General features: G+C 35.1%; 1 protein-coding gene across 1 annotated transcript in view; it reads left to right on the forward strand.

The window, feature by feature from the left end:
- The first annotated feature begins 2902 nt into the window (after nt 1-2902).
- The window catches only part of LOC107188725 (telomerase-binding protein EST1A-like), a 125784-nt gene continuing 104678 nt past the window's right edge, over nt 2903-24008 (forward strand). Inside the window, exons 1-16 of the mRNA XM_015577068.1 lie at nt 2903-2951; nt 4328-4760; nt 4841-5132; nt 5210-5491; nt 5574-5821; nt 6706-6903; nt 6982-7117; nt 7191-7363; nt 7459-7680; nt 7737-8000; nt 8070-8246; nt 8325-8849; nt 8929-9007; nt 9088-9198; nt 11787-12011; nt 12853-12914. Coding sequence (XP_015432554.1) covers nt 2903-2951; nt 4328-4760; nt 4841-5132; nt 5210-5491; nt 5574-5821; nt 6706-6903; nt 6982-7117; nt 7191-7363; nt 7459-7680; nt 7737-8000; nt 8070-8246; nt 8325-8849; nt 8929-9007; nt 9088-9198; nt 11787-12011; nt 12853-12914 — 3476 coding nt within the window. The remainder of the gene's footprint in view (nt 2952-4327; nt 4761-4840; nt 5133-5209; nt 5492-5573; nt 5822-6705; nt 6904-6981; nt 7118-7190; nt 7364-7458; nt 7681-7736; nt 8001-8069; nt 8247-8324; nt 8850-8928; nt 9008-9087; nt 9199-11786; nt 12012-12852; nt 12915-24008) is intronic.

Consider the following 24008-nt stretch of genomic DNA (forward strand, 5'->3'; position numbering starts at 1 on the left):
ATTCTTTCCCTATTAATGACAATGATCGATGTATTACGTGGCTGGTAAACTCCGGTCTCGATGATTGGGTGGAATTACCTGATAGTACATTAAAACAAAAATACATATGCAGTCGGCATTTTCCAAACGATAGTTATTCCGCGTTAGGTCGACTGAAAAGAAATGTGATACCGTGACTTTATGAAATTAGTATTACTGATTCAAATAATAATGAAAGTGAAACAAGTTTTGAATTTGATATCAGTTCAACAAAGAGTGAACACAATCCACTGGAAAAACGATTGATGGAAACTGAAGCACTATTATTGCGAGAGAAGAATATTTCTAATTGTCTTCGATTGCAAATACGGTTGAAGAGTAAAGCATTTAATCGTTTTAAAAATAAAGTACTTCCGGCTGTATTGATGATACATGTTTAAAGAAAGCAATTGCAAAAAAAGTTTCGGGTTTTATTTTAACTTTTATTTTAATGTTATTATTTCCGCTACTTAGATCGCGTCGTTACAATCGCTGTGAGCAACAATTGTGCATGACCATGCATTACACTTCGCCAGCTTTGTACATTAAATTATGCAACGTCTTGGGTTTTCATCTACCGGATCCTGTCACCATCATTCGGTGGTTTGGTAAAATGGACATTTGGCCTGGAATCTGCCCAAACTTATTTACCGCGCTCAAAATTAAATCTGCCCATATGGAAGGTATAGATCGAAATTGTGTTCTGTTTTTTGATGAAATGGCTATCAAAAAGTGTCTGGATTACCACCCAACCAAGCAAGTTATTGAAGGTTTCGAAGATCTTGGATTTTTCGGTAGAAATTTAGCCGTGGGTTCGCAAGTGCTTGTTTTTATGCTACGTGGGATGTTTACTAATTGGAAACAATCGTTGGCTTTCTTTGTATCTGGATCTGGCGTAAAGAAAACAGATTTGTCTGTTATTTTGAACAAAATTTTAGATTCACTGTATGAGACTGGCTTGAAAGTGAAAGTAGTTGTTTCCGATCAGGGATCCAGTAATCAGAGTGTCGCAAATGACTTAGTTACTATTGAAAAGCCATATTTTGAAAGAAATAGCCAAAAAGTTTATTTCCTTTTCGATTATTTACATCTTTTTAAAAGTATTAGAAATAATTTAATGAAAAATGATTTCATGATCAATGGTTCACGGGTTTCATGGTCCGATGTTGTAGCTCTTTGGAATTTAGAGAAAGATCAAAGTACGCGCGCAGTTTACAAGTTATCCGAAAAGCAAATTCGTCCAAATTCTTTTGATAAAATGAAATGTAAGCTTGCACTTCAAGTTTTTAGCCGACGCGTATCATCTGCCATGATTACCGCTTCTCAAACACATTGTATAGAAACAAGTACTGTACAAAACACAGCAGTTTTTTTCGAAACGCTCAATAATTTATTTATTAATTTAAATAGTAGATGTGCTAATGATGCAATCCGAATAAATGCGCACTCTCCGACTGTCACCGTAATTAGAGTAATTAGAGTCGTGTGCTTTATGGCTTGGTTCTTTTAAGCATTTCCTTCTTTGCGAATATTCTTGACAATAGACAATAACCTACAAGTCCCGACATGTGGTCGATAGTCGGTCGCATCCGCGGAAATAAGTTGAAATAGCAAAAAACAAACAGCATTTTTCAGTGCTCATTTTTAATTGACTCAAACGGGAATAATCTCTCTACGTTCACACTAACTATAACAGCACTTTTCAATGCTCACTTTTCAATTCATACGGAAAGTACCTTTCCATATTCGTAATAAACCAAATGGCACTTTTTAGTGCCACTTTCTTCAAAAAATTAACGAAAAATATTCATTCCCTATTCTGAATATTTAATCCCACGTTTTTTTGTTCACAGCCTTCGAACCAGCCAGTAATCATTACTACAATCAGATGACAACATTTGGGAAGTCGTCGTATAAATAATGTATATAGCCTACATATGTATTATTTTGTAAAAATTGTAAACATCATTGAATTCATATTGTAAATAAATATTTCCGAGAAATTAAAAAAATATTTAATTGCCAAAACCCGCTAGGTTATATCGTAAGACTGCTCTATTTATAACGTTAGTCTGTAGCAATCTGTGGTGACATTATGCACACGGCTTTTTGGGTTTATGTTATTAGCTTATATTGCAGACTGCTCTGTTCACGACAGTAAGTCTACTGTTACGTTCTACAGCAGATCTACTCTGTTTCTGCTGCGAATCTGACGTTACGTTCTGTAGCAGAGTTACTCTGTTTCTGCTGCGAATCTGACGTTACGTTCTATAGCAGAGTTACTGTGTTTATGCTGTGAATCTGACGGCATATACATCCAGAATGCAGCGACAAATGTATATAATTCTAAGGTTCTGCCTGATCGACTATGACACCAGATGCCGTGCATCTGACGTCAGTTTGCTCATAGGGTACTGTTAGTCGGACGTTATTCCGCCAATCAGTTTGCTCACTGGGATTAAAATAAAAATAGACAAATTAAAAGCATTAAAACTATTATTTAACAACTCCCAGTGAGCATCCTGCATTTTATAAAAAAGAATATGATAATGGTTACCGTCGTTCAGCTAAACTACTCCAACGAAAGAATATTTTCCAACTGTGTAATATATTTATTAAGTTTTTGTTATTTATAGCGAAATATTTAAGTATGTAGCCACATATTAGTGACTTCGTTTTATAAATATGGAAACTTAATTTTATAAATATTTTATGTTCATAAAGGGTAGAAATAATGACGTGTGTTCTAATTAATTTTCTATACCTTCGTTGATTCTTAGTCTTATTTATCGACCGAATGAATGATCAGCAGCAAAATCGTATACCTTGATTTTATAAAAATTTTGATATGATTGTACTTGATTGTACTTCAATCAACTTCAATATGGCGAACCGCGACAAAGGACGCAAAAAGTGGGGAGAATTTTTACAAGGTATTTTAGAAAACAGAATACTATTAAATAATATAAACATCACAATTTGTAATTCAGAAATTGCATTTTACGCGTGTATAATTAATAAGCATGTACGCTTTATCGAAATTTTGTTGAGTGCTTTACAGAACTAACCTCACCAAACAAGCTAACCTAAAATATAGCAGAAATTATTATGCCGTGATATGTTGTGAAACTTTACCAGAGCAAGAAGTAAATTTAGCATATTCTACGGTTTGGTTTGAACTTTCCTATAAGATGTGAATTTAGTTGAAACAGATGTAGATTATATTATAATTACATTGAATTTTTGACGATTGATAGGAACTCTATTTACTGTCAAGAGTGTCAACAACTATTAGCGAATTATCAAACTTAGCTAAGTACTTCGCCTAATTAATAGTAACACTAATGAATTGTATGTATACACACTTTCGTCAATTTGCGTGTAATATGCAATATATAATATGTATAAGGACAGACACTTTGTATCTTAAGTCTAATGGTTTCTTAATGAAACTTAATAAAAACTGTACAATAGTTTGTATGTTTAATTTACTTAGAAGATTCCTTTATTTTAATATAAATATAATTTTTTCAGTGTATAGTAATTTAGCTAATACAAGTGACTTGTTTTTATGTTATTTATAGACTATGGATGTTTATGCTAATTCAAGTTCTTATATATTTATGAATAGAAATTGAGTCTATTTATCAATGTTTCCACTGAGCTAAACACAAAATAATTATTCTTTTAAGCTTTAGTATAGTTTCTATTTTATTGTATTTTACACATTTTAATATATCACAATTGCATAAAATCTTTTATCTAATTATTTTGTATGAATTGTTATGATATAAAAATCTAATATTTTCCATGTTTTGTTTATTGTTTAAACATTACTTGTGTGTATGGTTATTTATTAACACGTTGAGTGCCATAGGATTTTCATACATTTCAGCCACAGCATCGAAGTGAAATTTTTGTTACACAGAGTGTAGAAGAATAAAATGGTATATAAAATTATTAAAGTCAACTATGTTGTCATACTTTTGACATTTAGTTTGTAGAAATTTAACGATTTATGGACCGATATTAATAATATTGAAAAGTATACCGCCTAGAATTGGGGTCACCGGTGACCCCCACAGCATACAACGTGTTAAATGTGATTCTATATAAAACATTATATTTTTATACTTATGAGTTCAAAATGGTCATTTTGAACTATATACTTTGTTTACAATATTTTATTATTTCTTAGACATTTTTAAATGCAATATTGTGTAAATCCTTGTAATGTGTCATATATTTAATATAATCCTTTTTTTGTATTTAGATATGTTTTAAAATGAATAAATTTAATAAATTTCAGACAATACAAAATCAGGAAAGGATAAATCAATGGGAATACGTGGTGGAGGAAACAGAGCCTCTCAACCTTTATATAGGCCAGGAAGTGGGCCTCTTCGCAAGTCGGGTAGATCCATGGATGATTTAGATAATGAGAACATGTCACAGGAAAATCCTAAACCAAGCTCCATCCAGCATCGTTTAAAGCAGTCGCAAATAAACAGTTCCAATCAAACTCTTAATAGTTTACCATCTTCTCAAGTTGAACATGTAACGGAAAAATTGAACGATTTAAATATTAACTACCGATCTACTGCACATATTGAACAGGCACAAGGTTCTTCACAAAACAGCAACTTAGGAGATTCAAGAAAAAAAGTTAAGAAGCCAGAACAACAGTTATATGTACCTAAAAAAGTAAAAGAAGCATTGGCTGAACAGGATATTTCGAATAGGTAAATTCCATGGAAACGTCTTTGTTTTATTATTAACAAATACCTGAATGAAAAATAAGCATTATATTTTTATTGCTTAGGTCATCTAATCAAGGAGTCTGGGATCGAGATCAAGACAGAGATCATAGTGAAGACCGTGATTCTCATTCAAATCGTAGCTACAAAAGCGATAGTCATCGTAATCGATCAGGTGGTCGTGGTAGCCGTGACATTGATAATGGAGGTAGAGGTAGAGATGGTCCTGGAAAAAGATATTCGGGTAATCGTCGAAATCGTCATGGCGATGAGAATGAGGAACGTTGGCGATCTGATTCTCCTTTATCTAATAGAAGTTTTGGAAATCGAAAAGATAATTCTCGTGAAGTTAGACAGGTAAGTGATAATTGTGATACAAGACCTAACATTATGTAATTAACATTTCCTTTTAATTTGTGACATTGGTTTTTCAGGGTTCAGAGCCTCTTTTTGCAACAATGAATCATGTCAATGATTTTAATCGTACTAGAGAAACACGTAGTGTAGAACCTGCTGGACATCCAGAAAAGTTTCAAGGCAAGCCACCTTCGGGTAAATGGGGTGGCCCAAAAGATAGTTTGCCAAAAAATATGAAAATAGAGCACTTACCACCTCGGTTACAAAAAAAATATCTTATCGATAATGGTTTACCCTTGCCAGTAAGCAATTCCTCACCATCAGAAGATACGTGGAACGGCAGTAGTATTATATTTCAAGTAAATTTCATTGTATTTTCATGTCCACAGGACTTACTTCAATTTTGATTGAATTTTTGGTATATAAATGTTGTCTTTAAAGGGCTCATCAACTCATAATTATCCACCTGCAATGCAGCACTCACAAACTATGCAAAATTTACCTCTATCTGGTCCGCTACCTCCACAACCTAATTGGTCAAATACTGTGCCAGCACGAAGTAGAGGCAGGGGCAGACTTAGACCTGAAGAAATAGAGAGTTCGACAAATATTTTCAGGTGTGTTACACCTGATCAGTATTCAGCTCCAAGTTCCAGGTCTCATACACCAAGTCAAGAGTACATGCAGAGGTACATATTTTATTACTTATATTCTTATATAAAACAAAACTAGAATGTAGAGTACTATCTTTTTCGTACGGTTTTTTATTTTCTCTACCCTTTTCTTGACTGTTTGTCCATTACTAGTTATCTTTACTTTTATTAATGTTTACGAATGTTAACGGCGATAGTTATTAATTGTTAATAAAAATTTGGTATACAGTATTTCTCGCATAAGATTGCGTCGCATGATTATCGAAACGAGAGCAGTCGACACGATTTTGTAATAGCCTTCATTGGCTGACGACATAGCGTAGGAATAGCGATGCGATGATATGGGGGTTTGTAAAGTACAACCTTATGGGAAGAATACTGTAAATTGAGAATTAGGATCTAGTCAGAGTGATGGAAAATGAATATTACTATAATCTCGTTAACTTTTAGTGGAAGTAGAAGTAGTGAGTAATAGGTAGATATATTAATCAGTTAAATGCGAAAGTTTGCGTGCCTAATTAATTTTCACGTGCGATTTGTTCATAAACGAAGATCCATGTAAAAAGTTTTAATAACATATTTTTGATTGGCTTTTGCACTTACGTAATTGATGTGAACATTGCATAAAGGTTTCTGTTCCTCAATTGAAGGGTAAGGGGAAAAATAATGAATGTTATAAATCAGCTTTATGAAAAAAATCAATTTTCAATGCTTTAGTCCAATACTGTGTTTAACCAGTACACCAAATCTTTAACGTTATCTTATGTGGACGTTTCTACTTTGTAACCTTCGGTGATTCAGTAGTTCACTAAATATGGACATTTGTTTTTTCCTCTTACCCTTCAATTGTCTTGTAATATACTGAAATATATTTTATATTTTTCTTACTGTATTATATATTATTGTACTCTGAAAAATAGGTCTTACGATCGTCGTGGTAGTAATAGTACTATGTACACTAGTATGGAAAGTTTAAGCCGTGCTGACAGTTCAGTGATGCCACCAGCGTCTTCAGTGTCACCTATTACTTTAACATCCAGTGCAAATAAACGTCAGACTTCACCCGATAGTTATCGTCGAGGAGTATCACCTCCTTCAACATTTCATCGCACTCAAACGTAATAGTTTATTTAAGTTGTATATTCTTATAATTTTTTAATAGTTCCATTCACTATCTTTTTATTCCTCTTTTAAAGGCAACGACAAAGTAATAATGCACCCGAACTTAATATAGCACAGGAAAAAAAGAATAGTCCGCAAAATTTAGATGTTAGCCCATCAAAAACTGAATCCGTTAATAGAGGAGTACATAGATCAGCTAATTATATAATTGTAAGTATTTTTGTTTTAAAAGTGTACATATATGATATTAGCACATGCATTATGTTTAAATTAAAATATTTAGGATTGGAATGAAGAAGCTGAATCGGACGAAAAAGTGGAAGCTGAACGTACAAGTCGCAGTTCTTCTGTGTTAAGCTTGCGTGAAAACTCTAATGTGCCTGGAAATGAAAATACAACGAGCGGTCACAGTCGACGTAAAAAAAAAAAGCGTGAAAGGAGACACCCGGCAGACCGGTACGTTCATACCAGCCTATGTATTATTTAGATAAACATAGTTTGATAAAAATGCAGTATAAACATGTCGAGTGTATTTTTTTGTATTCTTCAAGGAGCAATAGCAGGGATAAAGCTCGTGTTAATAGTCGTGATCGACAAAACAATCAGCAAAACAGAGAAAATGATAACTTTAACAATAATCAAAAGAATACTAATAATAGTAGAAGACATGATCACAGAAGACATCGGAATATTATACAACGTAGCCGCGAATCTAGTAAAGATAGAAATTATCGTGGTAGTAGTAGAAACTTTGATGACCTTTACAGACATAGGTATCAATTATTTTTTTAAGTTTATATTTCATGTCGGATACAAATTAGAATTAGAGGCGACAAACACCTAATGTTTCCTCTCATTCTGCTTCTTTATCAAATACCACTTTAAATTTGACATCACATCAAACATCTCCTAGTGGATACAGTAATTCCCAACCACCAGGTGTGTTAGTCTTACCCGAGACTAACCAATCTCCGCCTAGTCATTCAGGTTCAAGACCGCAAGGAGCCCAGCAACAAAGAACATTATTCAATCACAACAATCCTGATAAACCAATTGTTGTTCCATCACCCAGTAGTAGGGCTGTAGTTCAAAGGTAGGAATGACCGTATTTTTCTCATTTTTATGTTGATTTTAGTGTTTAATAAAATTATTTTCGTTTTAGAGAGGGCGAAACCTCATCTCAGAGTTCCAACGTGCCAGTGTTCCAGTCTCATGGAGGCATTACTTCACCACACCATAGTTTTCAAGGAACACACTTAGACAGTGTACCACCACCATATATGACGAATGATCAGTTTGGTAATACAAGGCCTTCGTGGTATGATCCTTACTCTGATAGGTATGTAAAAATGATGAGTATGTTTTAAATTAAGAATAAAAATGTTTTATTTTAATAACATTGCTTCTTGTTTGGCAGTTTTCGCTCAGCAAAAAATCATTATTTACTTCTGGACATAGAGCGTGCTGATTTAGAGTTACAATGGATATTGAGTTCTGGTGGGTTCACATCAAAATGGGAAAGGGTTTTATACATAAGACACTTCCTTCAAGAGAGTTTGAAAACTTTACTCGAAACGGACATTAAATTCTGTCAATCTGAAAATGTTGAGCAACACTTTTGGAAGATACTTTTTTACAATATGATCGAAATGCTTCGGAAAGGTATGCCTAAAGAGAGTTCTGAGGGGCGAGAGCAGTACAAAAAAATAATGCTCAAGATCATTGACGAGGGTACCGTATACTTAGAAAGTTTGTTAACTGTACTTGAAAGCAAATACGAATTTAAATTGGACATGTTTCTTGCATCATCAACTCTGCCTAAAGGGCTTGGAATCTTAGGCTTAGCGTTAGTAAGCGCGCAAAAAATATACTTATTTTTGGGTGACTTGGCAAGGTATAGAGAGCAGGCAAATGAAACGAACAATTATGGAAAATCTAGGCAGTAAGTGTTAACAAATGAATAATACTATCAGATTCTTTAAACGTGGTTTAGTTCAAAGTTAAATTTAACTTATTTTTAGATGGTATTTGAAAGCGCAGCAACTTAATCCTAAGAATGGAAGGCCTTATAATCAGCTTGCATTACTAGCCCACTATGCTGTAAGCATTATAAAATCAGTTACAAATTTAATGAAAAAAAATACAAAATTGAAGAATTCAAAAATTAACTTTTCTTTCAGAGACGAAAATTGGATGCAGTATATTATTATATGAGATCTCTTATGGCATCCAATCCATTCCATTCTGCAAGGGAGAGCTTAATAGCACTTTTTGATGAGAACAGGAAAAAGGTATGGTAAAAATTCAGGTAGTTTCCTAACATGTTTGTATTAATACTAACGTTAATAATATTTCAATTCTGTTTTGCTGCCAGTATCTACATTATGTAAGTAAATTTCGATACTTGGTGTGATTTCTTTAGATACCAGTTATCTTAACCGAAGCTTGCAATAGTTTCTCTACCTATATGTTGCCTAATATTACAATTGATTTGCGCCCATTTGATCTTTCTCATTAGTTTTCTTGCGCATCACAGACTTCTTTGCATGCTTATACTTAAACATATTGAATTTATATTTTTCGGACAGTTATAATCATTCGAAGGTAAAGGGTATCGCCGGATAAGGGGGTCAAAAGTGTCCGTATTGTTAGATCGAATTGGACTTGTGATGGACTATTCGATAGCTTATCAAGCAAAAATAATCTGTACCAATTTTCAATCCTCTATCTCGACTAGGATGGCAATAACAGGGAAAATTCGGATTATTAGTTTTTCCTCTATTTTCCCTATTTAAGGCATACAAAAATTCGGTAGATCTGATAGATGGTAGTTACCGGGCCACGTGTTAGAGAACCTTTTCCGATTAATTTATTGAAAATTCTAGTTGTAAAAAATTAACAACACTAAAAAATGATGAAAAATGCGGATTTCTTATTGAAGTTTTAAAGCGACTGGATTTATGTAATTACAGTACTGACATATTATCATAATACATGATGCCCGCATTTTTTTGCAGATTTTTCGCTAAGGTGCACCGTAGTGGCAAAAATCAAAAATCGATTTTATTGATGATTTTTGTGTGAAAAAGTTACTTATACTTTCAATTTTTGTATTTCTTTTTTTAAGAACATATACACTTCGCAAAAAAATGAAAGGATCACCTCTACGATCTCGAAAAATGGAGACAAGTTCAAATGCTCATAATTGCGGCAAAAATGTTCAAATCGATATCATTAACAAATCGTTTCAAAGTGTGGAATCTTTACTTTCAAATGTTTTTTCAAGATTTCAGATAGAGGGTTGAAAATTGGTACAGATTGTTTTTTCATCACACGTCCAATTCGACCTAAGAGTTTCACTTAAGGATAATATTGATGCCCTTAGCCGGCTATTCCCTTATTCTATGATTGAATACAATTGGTAGTGTTACTAGTGATTCTAAATGATGATACTTTAAGTGTAAATTAATTCTTATACAGGGTGGGGCAATAACTATGTCCACTTTGAATATTGCCTGTATTTGTAATAATATGAAAAAATGTTATATACAAAATTTACACGGTATAAAGGGGGGCAGAACATTGTGACATAAACATATTCTGCGTGGGTGAAGGCATAGAGGAGATTTCAAGGTCATCTCTATTTTTCTTAATGGAATGCAATATTTTTTTTATCGCAATGTGATAGCCGGTGTTGAGACGACTTCAGCGACCTATCATGGAAGGTCATGCAAGGTCAAATGTGGTAGTAAAATAAACTTTCTTACATTATAGGAGATGCTCGAACTGGTGACCGTTTGCGTCAATGCAAAGTTGCAATCTTCGTGTCGCTGCATCACGTGCATGTCTTATCGTTTCTGAACTTATTCTAGCACATGCTGTATTATTTCATAGGGGACATTATTAGAAAATGTACCACTAAACGTTCGCCAAATGATGTGGTTACAGCACGACGGGTGTCCAGCACATTATGCTCGGAGAGTGAGAGATGCACTGAACGAACTTTACCCAAATAAATGGATAGGACGTGGAGGATTAGTTTCTTGGTCACCTCGTTCTCCAGATTTAACCCCATTAGATTTTTTTTCTCTGGAAAGCATTGAAAAATGATGTTTATCAAGAAGTACCCACTACACCAGAAAATATATAGACATGCACATGATGCAGCGATACGAAGATTACAATTTTGCATTGACCCAAACGGTCACCACTTCGAGCATCTCCTGTAATGTAAGAAAGTGTATTTTATTACCACATTTGACCCTGCATGACCTTCAATAATAGCTTGCTGAAGTCATCTCAACACCGGCTATCACATCGCGATAAAAAAAACATAGCATTCCATTAAGAAAAATAGAGATGACCTTGAAATCTCCTCTATGCCTTCACCCACGCAGAAAATGTTTGTGTCACTATATGCCCCCCTCTATACCGTGTAAGTTTTGTACATAACGTTTTTCCATATTATTACAAATACAGGCAATATTCAAAGTGGACATAGTTATTGCCCCACCCCCCCCTGTATATGATACAAACATAGTTAAAGGATATTATATTGCTCATTATTAGATTAGTAGCTGAAAATCAAAGCACTGTTTCTGTCAGTTATCAGCACCATATTGCATAAAATATGAGCATGCATCTTCTATAGTTGCCATTAAGAGGTACAAACATTGTATGAGCTTTAAATGTATGATGTTTGTATCTGCTTTTAGTATTTGAGAGATTTTAGGGATATTAGTATATAAATATTACATGGATTCTTTATAAGGAGAAACTTAATAGAACGAACTCTCATTTACATAATGCGCAGTGCTGTTTTTAATGAAAATTATACAAATAACTATTTTGAGATTTATTGTACTGTGTATTCTAACAGTATGAGTCAACCGAACGGAAACGTAAAGAAGAGAGAGAATGGAAGGAGAGGGCGAGAATGAAAGAAAAAGAAGGGGCAAACAGTGTCGGGGGTGGATTAAGGAGGGAAATTTGGATTCATCCTGGTGGCAGACGGGTTCGTCGTACAACTACAGCCGGCACTGCCAATGAAGCAAGGTTGTCTCATAGTGATTTAGAAGAATTGGCACAATTAAATAGCGTTGAGGTGAGGGCACAATAAATACAACGTTTTAGAAATAAAAATCAAATTGAGTAAATAAACACACAAAATATATATAATATATGTATAAATTGAAATACACTTATTACTTATTAAGCTATGTACAGACATTGCGAGGCTGCCTCGCGAGGCGTGCTACGCGAAGTGTACATGTGTCTCGCGGCAAGTCAACGATTGTCGGTTTTTTGACGAGATAAAGGGGGCCTAGCAGTTCATTCCTCGCTTCATTTAGACGCATATTGTTACCGGATGCGCACAAGAAGCATAGGACCAGTACAAAACGGTCCATGTTCGAACGTCCCACTGACGTATAAGTTAAAACCATCATTTTAATTGTATACCTACACCGTTATATCAATCACGATCTTTAGAAATATGTTTTCCTAATCCTGCATTTTCTGTAGTTAATAGCAGGGACTAAAATCTCTGACAGAACTTCGCTTTTTATTGAATACCCTGCAACAATACTCGCGTTCATGTTCTTTCGTTTTGGAATATTCTACTTTTTTTAAATCTTTTCGACAGCATTGTACATGTACAATAGATGGTTGCCTCGCAGTAACTGTTGGCTCACCCCGCCTCGTTTGCTTATCTCGCGCAATCTATTTAAGACGCGGGGTAACTGTATTTAGGACAGCCTCACGAGGAAGCCACACAGTGTCTGTACATAGTTTTACAATAATAAGTGAAAAAATAAGTACAATGAAATAAAATAAATCTAGTATGAATATATATTTATGTATATATGTATACATATGTCATGAACATATAGTTACACTGATTGCCTGAAATTTGATTTTAATTTAAGTTATATTTTTTCTCTAAGGTGAACAAGAGGTTCGTCACGTCTTACCTTCATGTTCATGGAAAGCTAATCACCAAGATAGGGTGAGTTATTTATTTAAAAACTTCTTATACCTCTTTATTAATATATTTTAAATTAGAAAATTTAGAATTATCGATTTAATGCATGACTTTTTTACTTGAAAGTATGCATAACGGGAAACAAAATATTTCTGTTTGGAAAATACAGTACGTAGCAGTTATCATTTATGATTATTTTTACGCAAAATAATAATTCTATGGCACTATATTTACTTTCTAATTTGATCTCTCAAATAAGCTAAGCAACGAAAGAGTAAGAATAAATTTTGTACGCAATACAGTAAACATCTTTTAACACGTTGGCTGCCATGTGACCCGCCGGCGGTCAGTCTGGTCCACTGTGCCACGAGTTTTATTGTTTTAAAATAAAATTAAAATGGACATTCATAGCCTTCATTCAGCTGCCAAAACTTTTACGCTCATTCGGTAGATCTATTTATTGACAGATGAACATGTTGTTGTTTCTCTGGTCAAATGTAGTATTTACATTGACCGTGAGGTAATTATGTCTCGCACGTGACATCCGGGGTATAAACTTTTGAATAGAGACTTCTGAGATGCAAAGACGTTTCGGAAACAAAATATTCCCGCTTTGTCGGTGTTCCGAGTGTATACTCAGTAGACTAATATAACCGGAGAAAACGATGTGCAGTTCTCAGGTGCGTTTTCACTGAACAGCACATTTACACCGGGACCAATGAATCGCTGGTAACTGTTATGTTTTCCTGTGTAAATACCTACAGAGCCCGCGTACTATTTGTTTAACGCATTTCCGTGAAGCATCAGCATTTTTGCGCCCGGCGCATTGTGGAACCAAAGTTAAGAACCAGGGCTCTTCTTTCGAAAAATAAACCATAGTGTTACATACGAAATGCTGAACTTTTTAGTAAGACTGTTGCACTAAATCTTAAATGAGTTTTATTGGTGAAACTGACCTAAAAAAATTATTATAATGTCGGTAATGTGTGCTCGTAATTTTATAATAACTGACAAAATAAGCGTCTATTGCAGTGGACAAATGCAGTTAGCGGATTAACTGTTACCTCTGTAATACGTAGTGAATATATAAATGATACTCAATTATATCTGATTCCTACAAATTGTCTTTTCTAATTAATTTTAAATAAAATTCTCGAAACTTTATTGGCAACACAAATACAGTTATTTAACGTGCAAGGTGTGCGCTTTACTTTAACATGCAAGTAGTGTGTTCTGTTCATAATTTTCATTCATGAAAGTCTAATATAATATTTTAATCTATAGTATCGGCCATTTAATGTGCAGTCCTCTAATAGTAAGTTTCTTAAGCTTGCATAAGAAAACACGTTCACCATATGTTCATATTACGCCATGATATTACCGTGTTCTGTCGTGTATTATACAAGCAAAGTTCTAATGGCTCCCAGCAGGGCTATAACAGGGAATTCGTATCTCAAATGGCTTATTACTTCCTGTAACTTTGGTCGCTGTATAGATCATGGACCTGTTATTAATTAGACCGTCGAGGTTTCGGTTCTGTCGATACATTACTGTTTACTTTGGGAACGTAATCTTGGAATTATTGATCCCCATTTCAGAACTGTTTAGCCACTAAAATAATCTTATACCTTTGTACATTTTTTTGGATTTTTATTTTACGGAATCTATTCTAAAAATTACAGAGACATTCGGACCTAGTAAAACTTACAAGGACAATTTCTGATTTTGCTTTTATTTTGGAATAGACCCCTTACTCCTTATTTATTTTTTATTTGATATATTTCATTAATGAAGTGAGTTTATCAGGGGTTCAACAGATTTTCTTGATCCTGTGTAGAAATTATTGAATTTATATCTCCTATAATGACGCAATGATTTTTGAGTCTAAAAAAACTTGGTAAGTTGAATGTTCGGTTATCTTTGCATTTTGTAATAGACTGTTATTCATTATTTATTAATTTATTTACTAATTCGGCTCATATTAAATATGGGAGGCTTGGGAGATTTTCTAAAATTAGTCCTCCATTATTAATCACTCCATACGCCGTAGACACATCGCTGGGTGCATCTTCATCAATTTTCTTTCGCGTCCAGCTCTTCGGTGTGCTCATCGTTGTTTTCTTTTACGGCGAAAGGTCACCCATAGACAAGGTAAACTGCTCCGGAAATATTCCTGGGTAATTAGCGCCGAGCAATTATCAGTCGTAGAATTGCAATCACTGAAGGCGTACTTTTCAAGTCGACACGTACACGTTTTTTTTTTTTAAATTGATTGCTTGTCACCTTGATGAGTTTCGTCGGTTTGGTCGATTACTGTATCGTTACACAATGATGGATTATTCTTCCTTGGATCAGTAACCGTTCGCAGCCTTGGTCTTTTGAAATTACTTCCGTTGCTTCCTGATGCACTTCACCTTAGCTTCGTCGATTCTATCCTGTCCGAAAGGGTTTCGTAAAGCGGCCTCTATTAATCATTCCTTAATCCCCAGTGGATACTGAACGTTAGTATTCGGCGAATCAACAAATTTAAAGTGTAATAAGTTACAGTCAAACAGAGATATTAACATCACGTCTGTTAGTCAATTAACGTTAACCGTACGGCGTTCACAACTGATTACCTATCCGTCATTTAATGATGTTGTGATCTCAACTGTCAATTTACTAAAAGTAATTCAGTATAAGATTGTAATTAGCAATTAATATTTAAAATTCTGGTAATATACTCTAGTATAATCAGGATAATAATATTTGTATTCAGTGTTAATTTGTGACTTTGGAGTTGTTAATACTTTGTTATGCATGTAATATAACATTATCGCTAATACAGACTTACGTGCACTTTATGCGACGTTGATATATCCAGGAAACGAAAATATATCCGATCGAGTTCAAACTTCGTACAGATTATGTGTTTATTAATTGAAACTATTTTGGGGGCGATGTGTAATTCTTCTAATAAGAATCATATATTTAATATCTTCTTTAATTCTTTATCTCCTCGTGAAACTACTAATAAGAAAGTAACTTCGCCTTATAAGGTCGCGAAAGAATCGACTGGCAAAGTGTTAATTACTTGTCCCCAACCAAAATCAGCATTCTTCGATCATAATTCAGTCTCGAAGTTTCTGGAAGCTTTGCGTCTGATCTCCGTTTCCTTTTTCACGAAGCATTGGCGATCTCGGCTTGTCCGGCTCCTGCGATTGATATCGCCTGTCCAAGTTCACGGCGTCGAGATCACCGATCGACACTTGGGGTCGCAATTGTCATGGTGAAAACAGCGAAACGGCTGTGGCGTTAACCAGTTCTGCGCTATTTACACGACGTCGGAACAGTGCGTCGAGCTGGTTTTAACTTCGAACTGCGGTTTCAAAGCTCTTACGTGTTCCTGACAACAGAAAAGCCGACGATGAAGAGGATTACGCCCGGTGTAGTCGAACGGTGGCTGAGTTGATGGTGCGGTTGACTGGCTGTCCGACTGCCCGACATTTGCATCTCGTAAAACGTTCTGCAGCATCGGTTTTCTCCCGGGGATATCATGTAACAGAGCAACGTACGGTCGATGTTAACCGAGAAAGACGCGTTAACTCGACAGTTGCATTCGACTTTGCCTTTCAGTGACTTCTCGTTGTATCATTTATTCAACTAACGGTTTCTGTAGTTAATCGTGGCATAATATTATGTGATCTCGTAAGTATCATAATACTCTTTTGGAGCACTTTTTGGAGCACCATTTCGGATTTTCTTCAAATTTTGATACGTTGCAATCTTTAGTGATATACAGGGTGAAGCACGAATCGTGATCAGTAGAAATTACTCTGTTATTAGCTGTCCGATCGCAAATGTTTTTATCAGGTATACCATGGTTTCAAGAGAGATTTAACGTGATTATAGCAAATTTTTTGTGAATTTTATTAATTTATTATTATTTTATATAATAATTACAAAATTAAGGTAAAAGTTATGTTACGATACTTACCGAATTCGTCTTGAAATTCTTTAACAGATAGGCGTAAAAAAATTATAGGTGTATTTGCAAAAAATTGAAAGTGACCTTGAAAAATCATGAAAAAAAAAAGAGTTCACGAAACATTTGCTATAATTACGTTAAAGCTCTCTTGAAACCATGCTATACATGATAAAAACATTTTCGATCGGACTGTTAATAATGTAGGGGAAAGGTGTCTAAAACGATTCCTTTAAGGCGTAATTTATATAAAAAATACAGATGCTCATTATTTACATAAAAGTAAAGTAGTTTTGTAAGTTAGTCTATCTATCTTATCATTGGCTTAAATAAAATTTAGCTACCTGATCAATTATATTTTTTATTCACATTTCTTTGAAGGCATACTTAAGGTTCATTTTGTAATGTATGTGTATAAACGCATTTTGTAATGTATGTGTATAAATGATCCCCGGGGATCATTTTATACCTGCTGATAGTAAATACAACGAACATTAAAAAGCATTTCATTTATTACATTTTATTTAAATAAAAACAGCTTTGACGCGTTGTTTTTCTTTCATACTGACGGGGCATTGTTGTAACTAAAAGAAAAAAACGATAATATAGCATATGGGTAAAATGATTCCTCGGATCATTTTATCCTACTAGGGAGGGATCATATGACTCCAAATACCCAACTGACATTCAGTGGTTGAATATAATATCAACTTATTACATACGGTAACGAAACATTAATTAACTTATTATTGAATTGTGGTTAAATCCGCGCAAGAAGCAGCTGTTACATTAGACCGTTTATGACAAAAGTTACACAACATTGAAAAAGACCATATGTTAGATAAATTGCTGTAATTTAAAATTTTTCTTGTGGACAACACACAGGGCATTGCTATTCACATCGCACTTCAAGCAACGACTGGTGACGTGCGGGGAGAACTATTGTAGAACGACATTACGATGTAGCACCACTAATAGCCACAGGGCAGCCAGGAATCATTTTACCCCGAGGAATCGTTTTAGACACCTTTCCCCTAATAACAGAGTAATCTCTACTGACCACGATTCGTGGTTCACCCTGTATAAACGCATCTCAAAGAATTTTTGAAAATTTTTTAAATTGTTGATTTTACAGCTGTTTGAAATGTAGGGTCAACCTTTTTTCAATGAATCATAACTATTAAACTAACAAACTAATCCGAAATGAGCTTTACGGGTACTTACAGTGGAGACATAAGAGTACTAAATAAAAATTATTTGAGTTAAAAAAAATATTATTTAACCGTCTATTCTGCAAATGTTTTACATAAATGCCCTGTTTTTATACCAGAGAACTATTTAAAAATTTGAAAAAAATGAGGATATATGTAGCCATGTAGAGCCGGTGTAATTCGATGCAGCGTTTACTTCAATTAATTTTTCATTTACTTTTAAACATATGTCTACAAAGAGGGCAAATAGAGCTATTATCCTCATTTTTAAAAATTTTTAAATAGTTCCCCGGTATAAAATCAGGGTATTTATTTAATGCAATTGCAAAATAGATGGTTAAAAAATATTTTATTTAACTCAAATAATTTTTATTTAGTACTCTTATGTCTCCACTGTAGGTATCCGCAAAGCTCATTTCAACAGTTTTTAAAAATTTCAGAAATCCTTCGAGATACATTTATATATCGCTAAAGACTACAACATATCCTAATTTGAACAAAATCGGGAATTAGTGTGTTAGTGAGAATTAATGATTTCTTTTGAATAATTATTGAATAATATATTTACAATTTCTACGTACAGTCCATAGTAGCTACTGCCGAATCTACTTCAGTAGCAACTCGTACAGTGTCTTCGTTTAATTTCTCAGGCTTCGACACGAGGCTCATCTTTAAGGCCATTTCGGTATTTCTTGAATCTTCTTTAGCACTGATTTACTCTAATCATCTCACGGTACACCTTGAATACGTTCTCAGCTGTTGTAGTCGTGTTAATTCCTTTAATCCCATTTTAAACGTTTATAATAAGTGAACTATTTGATCGAGATTCATTTATTTGCAATGTATTATTGTCGGAAGGTCTGTGGTTAAAATAGTATCTACACTGAGCAGTTCAGTGAAAATCACCTTGAATGAAGATATTGTTTTAAATTTGACTCTCAGTAAAGCAGCAGTATTTATGGGATTATCCGATATCTGTATTTGTATAAACTGTATTGTATGGACGTTTTTTGCGGTCGAATCTTCGATAAATTGATTTGGTGTTTATAATTGAATTAGTTAGTTAACAGATTGAAATGTAGTTTCAAAAATAGATTTAGTCGAGTGTATCTCGATGTCAAAAATATTGAAATAAAGTGGTACTGGAATATAACCGGAGTTTCAACCATAAGGTTAATAACGAAAAAAAGTGTTGAAATATCCGGAATAGGCAGGCCACACAGACGATCACAAAGTTAAAAAAGAACCCGCCCATATTCGATCGCATCCATCCCGTAAGCATTCCAGCGAAAATGGAAAAGTCCATCCGGTTAGTAGTATAACTGTGAGAAAAATGAGCCTCGGAAGATTTTCATCGTGTATTCCGTGTTACGGAGAGCAAAGCCGATACTAGCTTATTAAATGTAATATTCGAAGCTATCGCAGCCTCTCGCAACGTGATATTACGAGCACCATAAGGGCGTCGTGGAATGTAATAAAGAGCGAGTAATCTGGAAATACCATCCCATTTCCAACGGCGAGTATCGATAGCGAATTCCTACGGTAGACAACAGAGTCGGCATGGTTTTAAAAAGAATAAGAAAAATCAAAAGAAGGAATCAAAAGGGAAGAAGGGGCAAAACGAGGGATGACGTATGCTAATAGTACTAATAGTGTCCCGTTCGCGGTATATATTTCTTATAAAAAAAGTTCATCCATTCCTACGTGTGAAAAACAAATCTTTTACGGTCTCGCTGGAAACATTCTGGTGGTGCAAGATGGACGCGGGAGGTGCTCAGGAGGCACTCAGGAGGCGCTTACGATTAGCAATCCATTGCGCACATAATTATAATGAAATGTATCCTCTCTGATTCCTTTTTATTCCTCGCGCTCGTTTTTCTCTCCTTTTTCCTCTGCCCGTTTCATTCGCGCGATCCACCAGTCGGCCCAGGCCTCGTTCCTCCACTTTCTTCGTTCCTCCCCGGCCGGCTTGTGATCCCTGCGAACCCTGTCGAGCTCACCGTGTGGCTCGAGCGGTTGCCACGTACGCCGGCACGTAACTTCATGTTTTCTTGCATGGCGGTAAAAATGTTAATTGACAATTGCGTGGCGCCACCGACCACACCGTCCCGCCCCGTCTTCATCCAGACCGAGCGCCTCGGTCCGCCTCGGCCCGCCGCGGCACGTAGCGATGGGATCAAGTGTACTAGGAGATAATGCGAACTCAGGTAGTGAGTTTATATAGTGTTTATATGGTTTATAAAGTGAGACAGTAAAGTCAACGTGATCCTTAAGACAGATTTTGGATTGGCGGTCAAAGATAGGGTGTCATGGTAGGAGGTACTAACACCTTGCTCTCAGCTGTGGGTGAGGTAAATTCATCGATAGGGCCTCATTGTATACTTTAAAATCAGTTCCTTTAATATACGGTGCTGTATATGGGTTCAACGTGTTTCAAAATAAGGAAAAATACATTTATACTTTCAATTAAAAAAAAAAAAACTGACTGTATTGGGAAACGAACCGACAACAGTTCTGGTGCGAGACCTTCCCTTTACGAGCCCCACTATTCGTTATTGCGATAACCTGTGCTAACGCTTAAATTCATAAATTCATCAATATCATTTTTTTATTAATACTTTGGAAACGCTTGAGTGTTGAGCCCAACATTGACACATATGTTGGTGTACTATACCTACACTACAATATACATGAGACTCATCAAAATCCATGTCCCAGATGTCGCGGTCGTCCTTGTAAGTCAGCAGTTGCTTCGTCTTGTAGTAAGTACACGCGACCGGTCCATTGCAGGTTCTTGAAAAGTGCATATCTCAGCAAAGACGCGGGTCATATTTCTTACAGTAGCATGTCACATGGAAACAGCGTTCAGTTTCTACATATTATTAACACTTCCTACAAATATTAATGTTAAGATACCGTACATATAGTTTACGATAATATGTCTAGAGATTGGAAAGGCGTTTGTTAAGAAATGCTATACATATGTTGTTCAGTTTACATGATTTGTTAAGGCTTCATACAAGATTGTGTTTAAACAAAAAACCAATAGTTCACAATCGATCAAACTGTTCTTTTCAAAAGGATCATCAGACTCCATTATCGCATTTACATTATCTTTGGTATACATTTATTTCGCAATTTCAACGAATTCCACGAACTTATATTTAAGTGTGAGAATGTTTTCCGACAATCATGAGTACATATGATCTATAGTCTATACAATACACGAAATCGTATATTCTGTACATAATTTTGTCGGTAATGAATATTGACGCAATAGAATCGGCAATTTTTATGTTTTTTATATCGTTAAACATAACGACTTGTAAAATTAAGGTATTACCGATTTTTACGAGTTTGTTTAGCGGGGACATGGTCAGCAATCTTAAAATATCTGCCTTCGTTAGTAACAGCTCTTTCCACGTTGACATGGGGAAGGGTAGCTCTTTCTCCCGATTATCTCCTGTAGCCAATTCAACGCGGCAATCTTCTGCAACGTTTATGCTAATATCGAGGTACTTAAAATAGTTACTCGTCAATGAATATCTTCGACCCAGGGTACGTGAATTTTATGGCTTCTTTTCATACGGCAATGGTACCGAAGCGGACGACGACAATGACGACGCCGTGATAACGGTAGTTACGATGCCAGTAACGATGCCAATGATCTATAAATATAAACCATTATTAACGAGAAAATTATTCTTATCATATTTAGCAATTTTATGTCACATACGGTGTCACGTTAGATCCATAGAAATCAAAATTGACAACGATACGCTGTTTCTTTTTCACCTCAATGGTGAGTTTTTACGTGAATTGCGTTATTACGGTACGACAAGGCGGTAGCAGCACATAAACTAATATTACACATTGTTCACCTGACGGTTTATTTATCCCCTTCCACATACAACACCAGCCGTCGTCGTTGCCGCCGCGTGGTAGGCCAGCAAACATTGAAATCATGATACTATGAAGAGGAGAAGGAAGGAAAAATGGAATAATTAACGAGACAACAATCTAGTTCTTATAACGTGTCGACGCATTTGTTTTTATAAAATTTTCAATTTTAAATACATTGTCCATGGCGCGAACATTTTAATATTTGCTGACCTACCACGCGGCTGCAACGACGACGGCTGGTGTTGTATGTGGAAGGGGATAAATGAAGTATCAGGTGAAGAATGTGTAATATCAGTCTATATGTGCTGCTACCGCGTTGTCGTACCGTAACGACGCAATTCACGTAAAAATTCACCATGGGGGTGAAAAAGAAACAGCGTATCGTTATCAATGTTGATTTCTATAGATCTAACGTGACACCGTATGTGACATAAAATTGCTAAATATGATAAAAATAATTTTTTCGTTATTAATGGTTTATATTTATAGATCATCGGCATCATTACTGGCATCGTCGTTGTCATCGTCTGCCTCGGTACCATTGCCGTATGAAAAGAAGCCACAAAATTCACCTACCCTGGGTCGAAGATATTCATTGACGAGTAACTATTTCAAGTACTTCGATGTTAGAATAAACGTTGCAGAGGATTGCCGCGTTGAGTTGACTACAGGAGATAATCGAGAGAACGAGCTACCCTTCCCTACGTCAATGTGGAAAGAGCTGAAGGTTTGGTCTGTTTTATGTACGAATGCCATTGTGCAAAGTATAATGTTCAATGTTCAAAATATGTCCGAAATTAGCTCAAGGTCAGGTCTGTCTCATATACGCGTGCAATAGCGTGATAACTTTCCGTTGGAGCTGAAGTTTTGGTCTGCTTCATTTACGAATGCAATAGCGTGATCAATATTTCTGTTGAATCCCTGGTCCATGATCGATGTTGTATAACTATTCGTGCGTATTTTATTATAAAAGATGCGTGACGATTCTGATTCGTTAGTTACTCAACTAATGATATATTCAGAATCAGTTAGTTATTGGAAATGACTACGTTTAAATTTACTAGTGGCTTCACAAGGTTGACATTGAATACTATATTATATGTGTGAAATTCCTTATCGGATGTAAGCAGAAGTACAAATGAACAGTAGTAATCGACAATAATAGTTATGCTGCTGAAAGAAGAATATGTGCTTTTCATACTCATTTATTTAAACTCTTGTAGGCGATAGGGACATCTGGAGGGGCGTTCTAGTTATTTTATTTTTTTTTATTTCCATTCTAGCTTTTTAAGATTGAAAGATTACACGCACAATTACATTTGGATATTTTGATAATAGAGATAGTTTACCCAAAGGGGCACTGAATAGAAAAAACTCTGAAAAGGGGTGGTAAGTCAGAAAAGTTTGGGAAACTTTTGTCGTTTCCTTTTTACTGTACGAAAGAAGAATCGTCTGATCTGGCGAATAAGTACTATATTTCAGGTGTGAATTGAATGTATTTACTGTACAAGTTACATGTTGATTTTTCCGTTTTCTGTAAGAAATATCGGCGAAACATTTGAACAAACACAAATTTCATTTTTGTTACGTACTATCACACTTGTAAAAAAATTACACTACTTCGACTGGAAAGTTTTGTAGCATCTACACAATTAATAAGACTGCCCCATGAGATGATCGTTGTTTTAGATTGCAAGAATATTCAGTATCTAACAAAAACGTCGAAAACAAAATCCATCTAAGAGCAGATTGAACAGTTTTTTTTAGCCAAAGCTGTCAAAGCTTTATGTTACTGGTGCAATGGAAATAATTGTAAAATAAGTAGTAAATACGAATATGATATGAATTAAAAAATATACGATTGTAACTCTGCCCTTAACATCGCTACGAACTTTCCGAACAACCCAATATAAAATCCAGACAGCAAATATGTTCAGACAGCAACACAGAATACAAACTTCTTTTCTATAAAATTAAATTCCTATTCAGTGTATCCTAAAAAGGATTAAACCTTGTGTTGCATCCTAGTAATTTACAAAT

Source organism: Dufourea novaeangliae, unplaced genomic scaffold, assembly GCF_001272555.1.
Source record: "Dufourea novaeangliae isolate 0120121106 unplaced genomic scaffold, ASM127255v1 scaffold108, whole genome shotgun sequence".
Lineage (NCBI taxonomy): Eukaryota > Metazoa > Arthropoda > Insecta > Hymenoptera > Halictidae > Dufourea > Dufourea novaeangliae.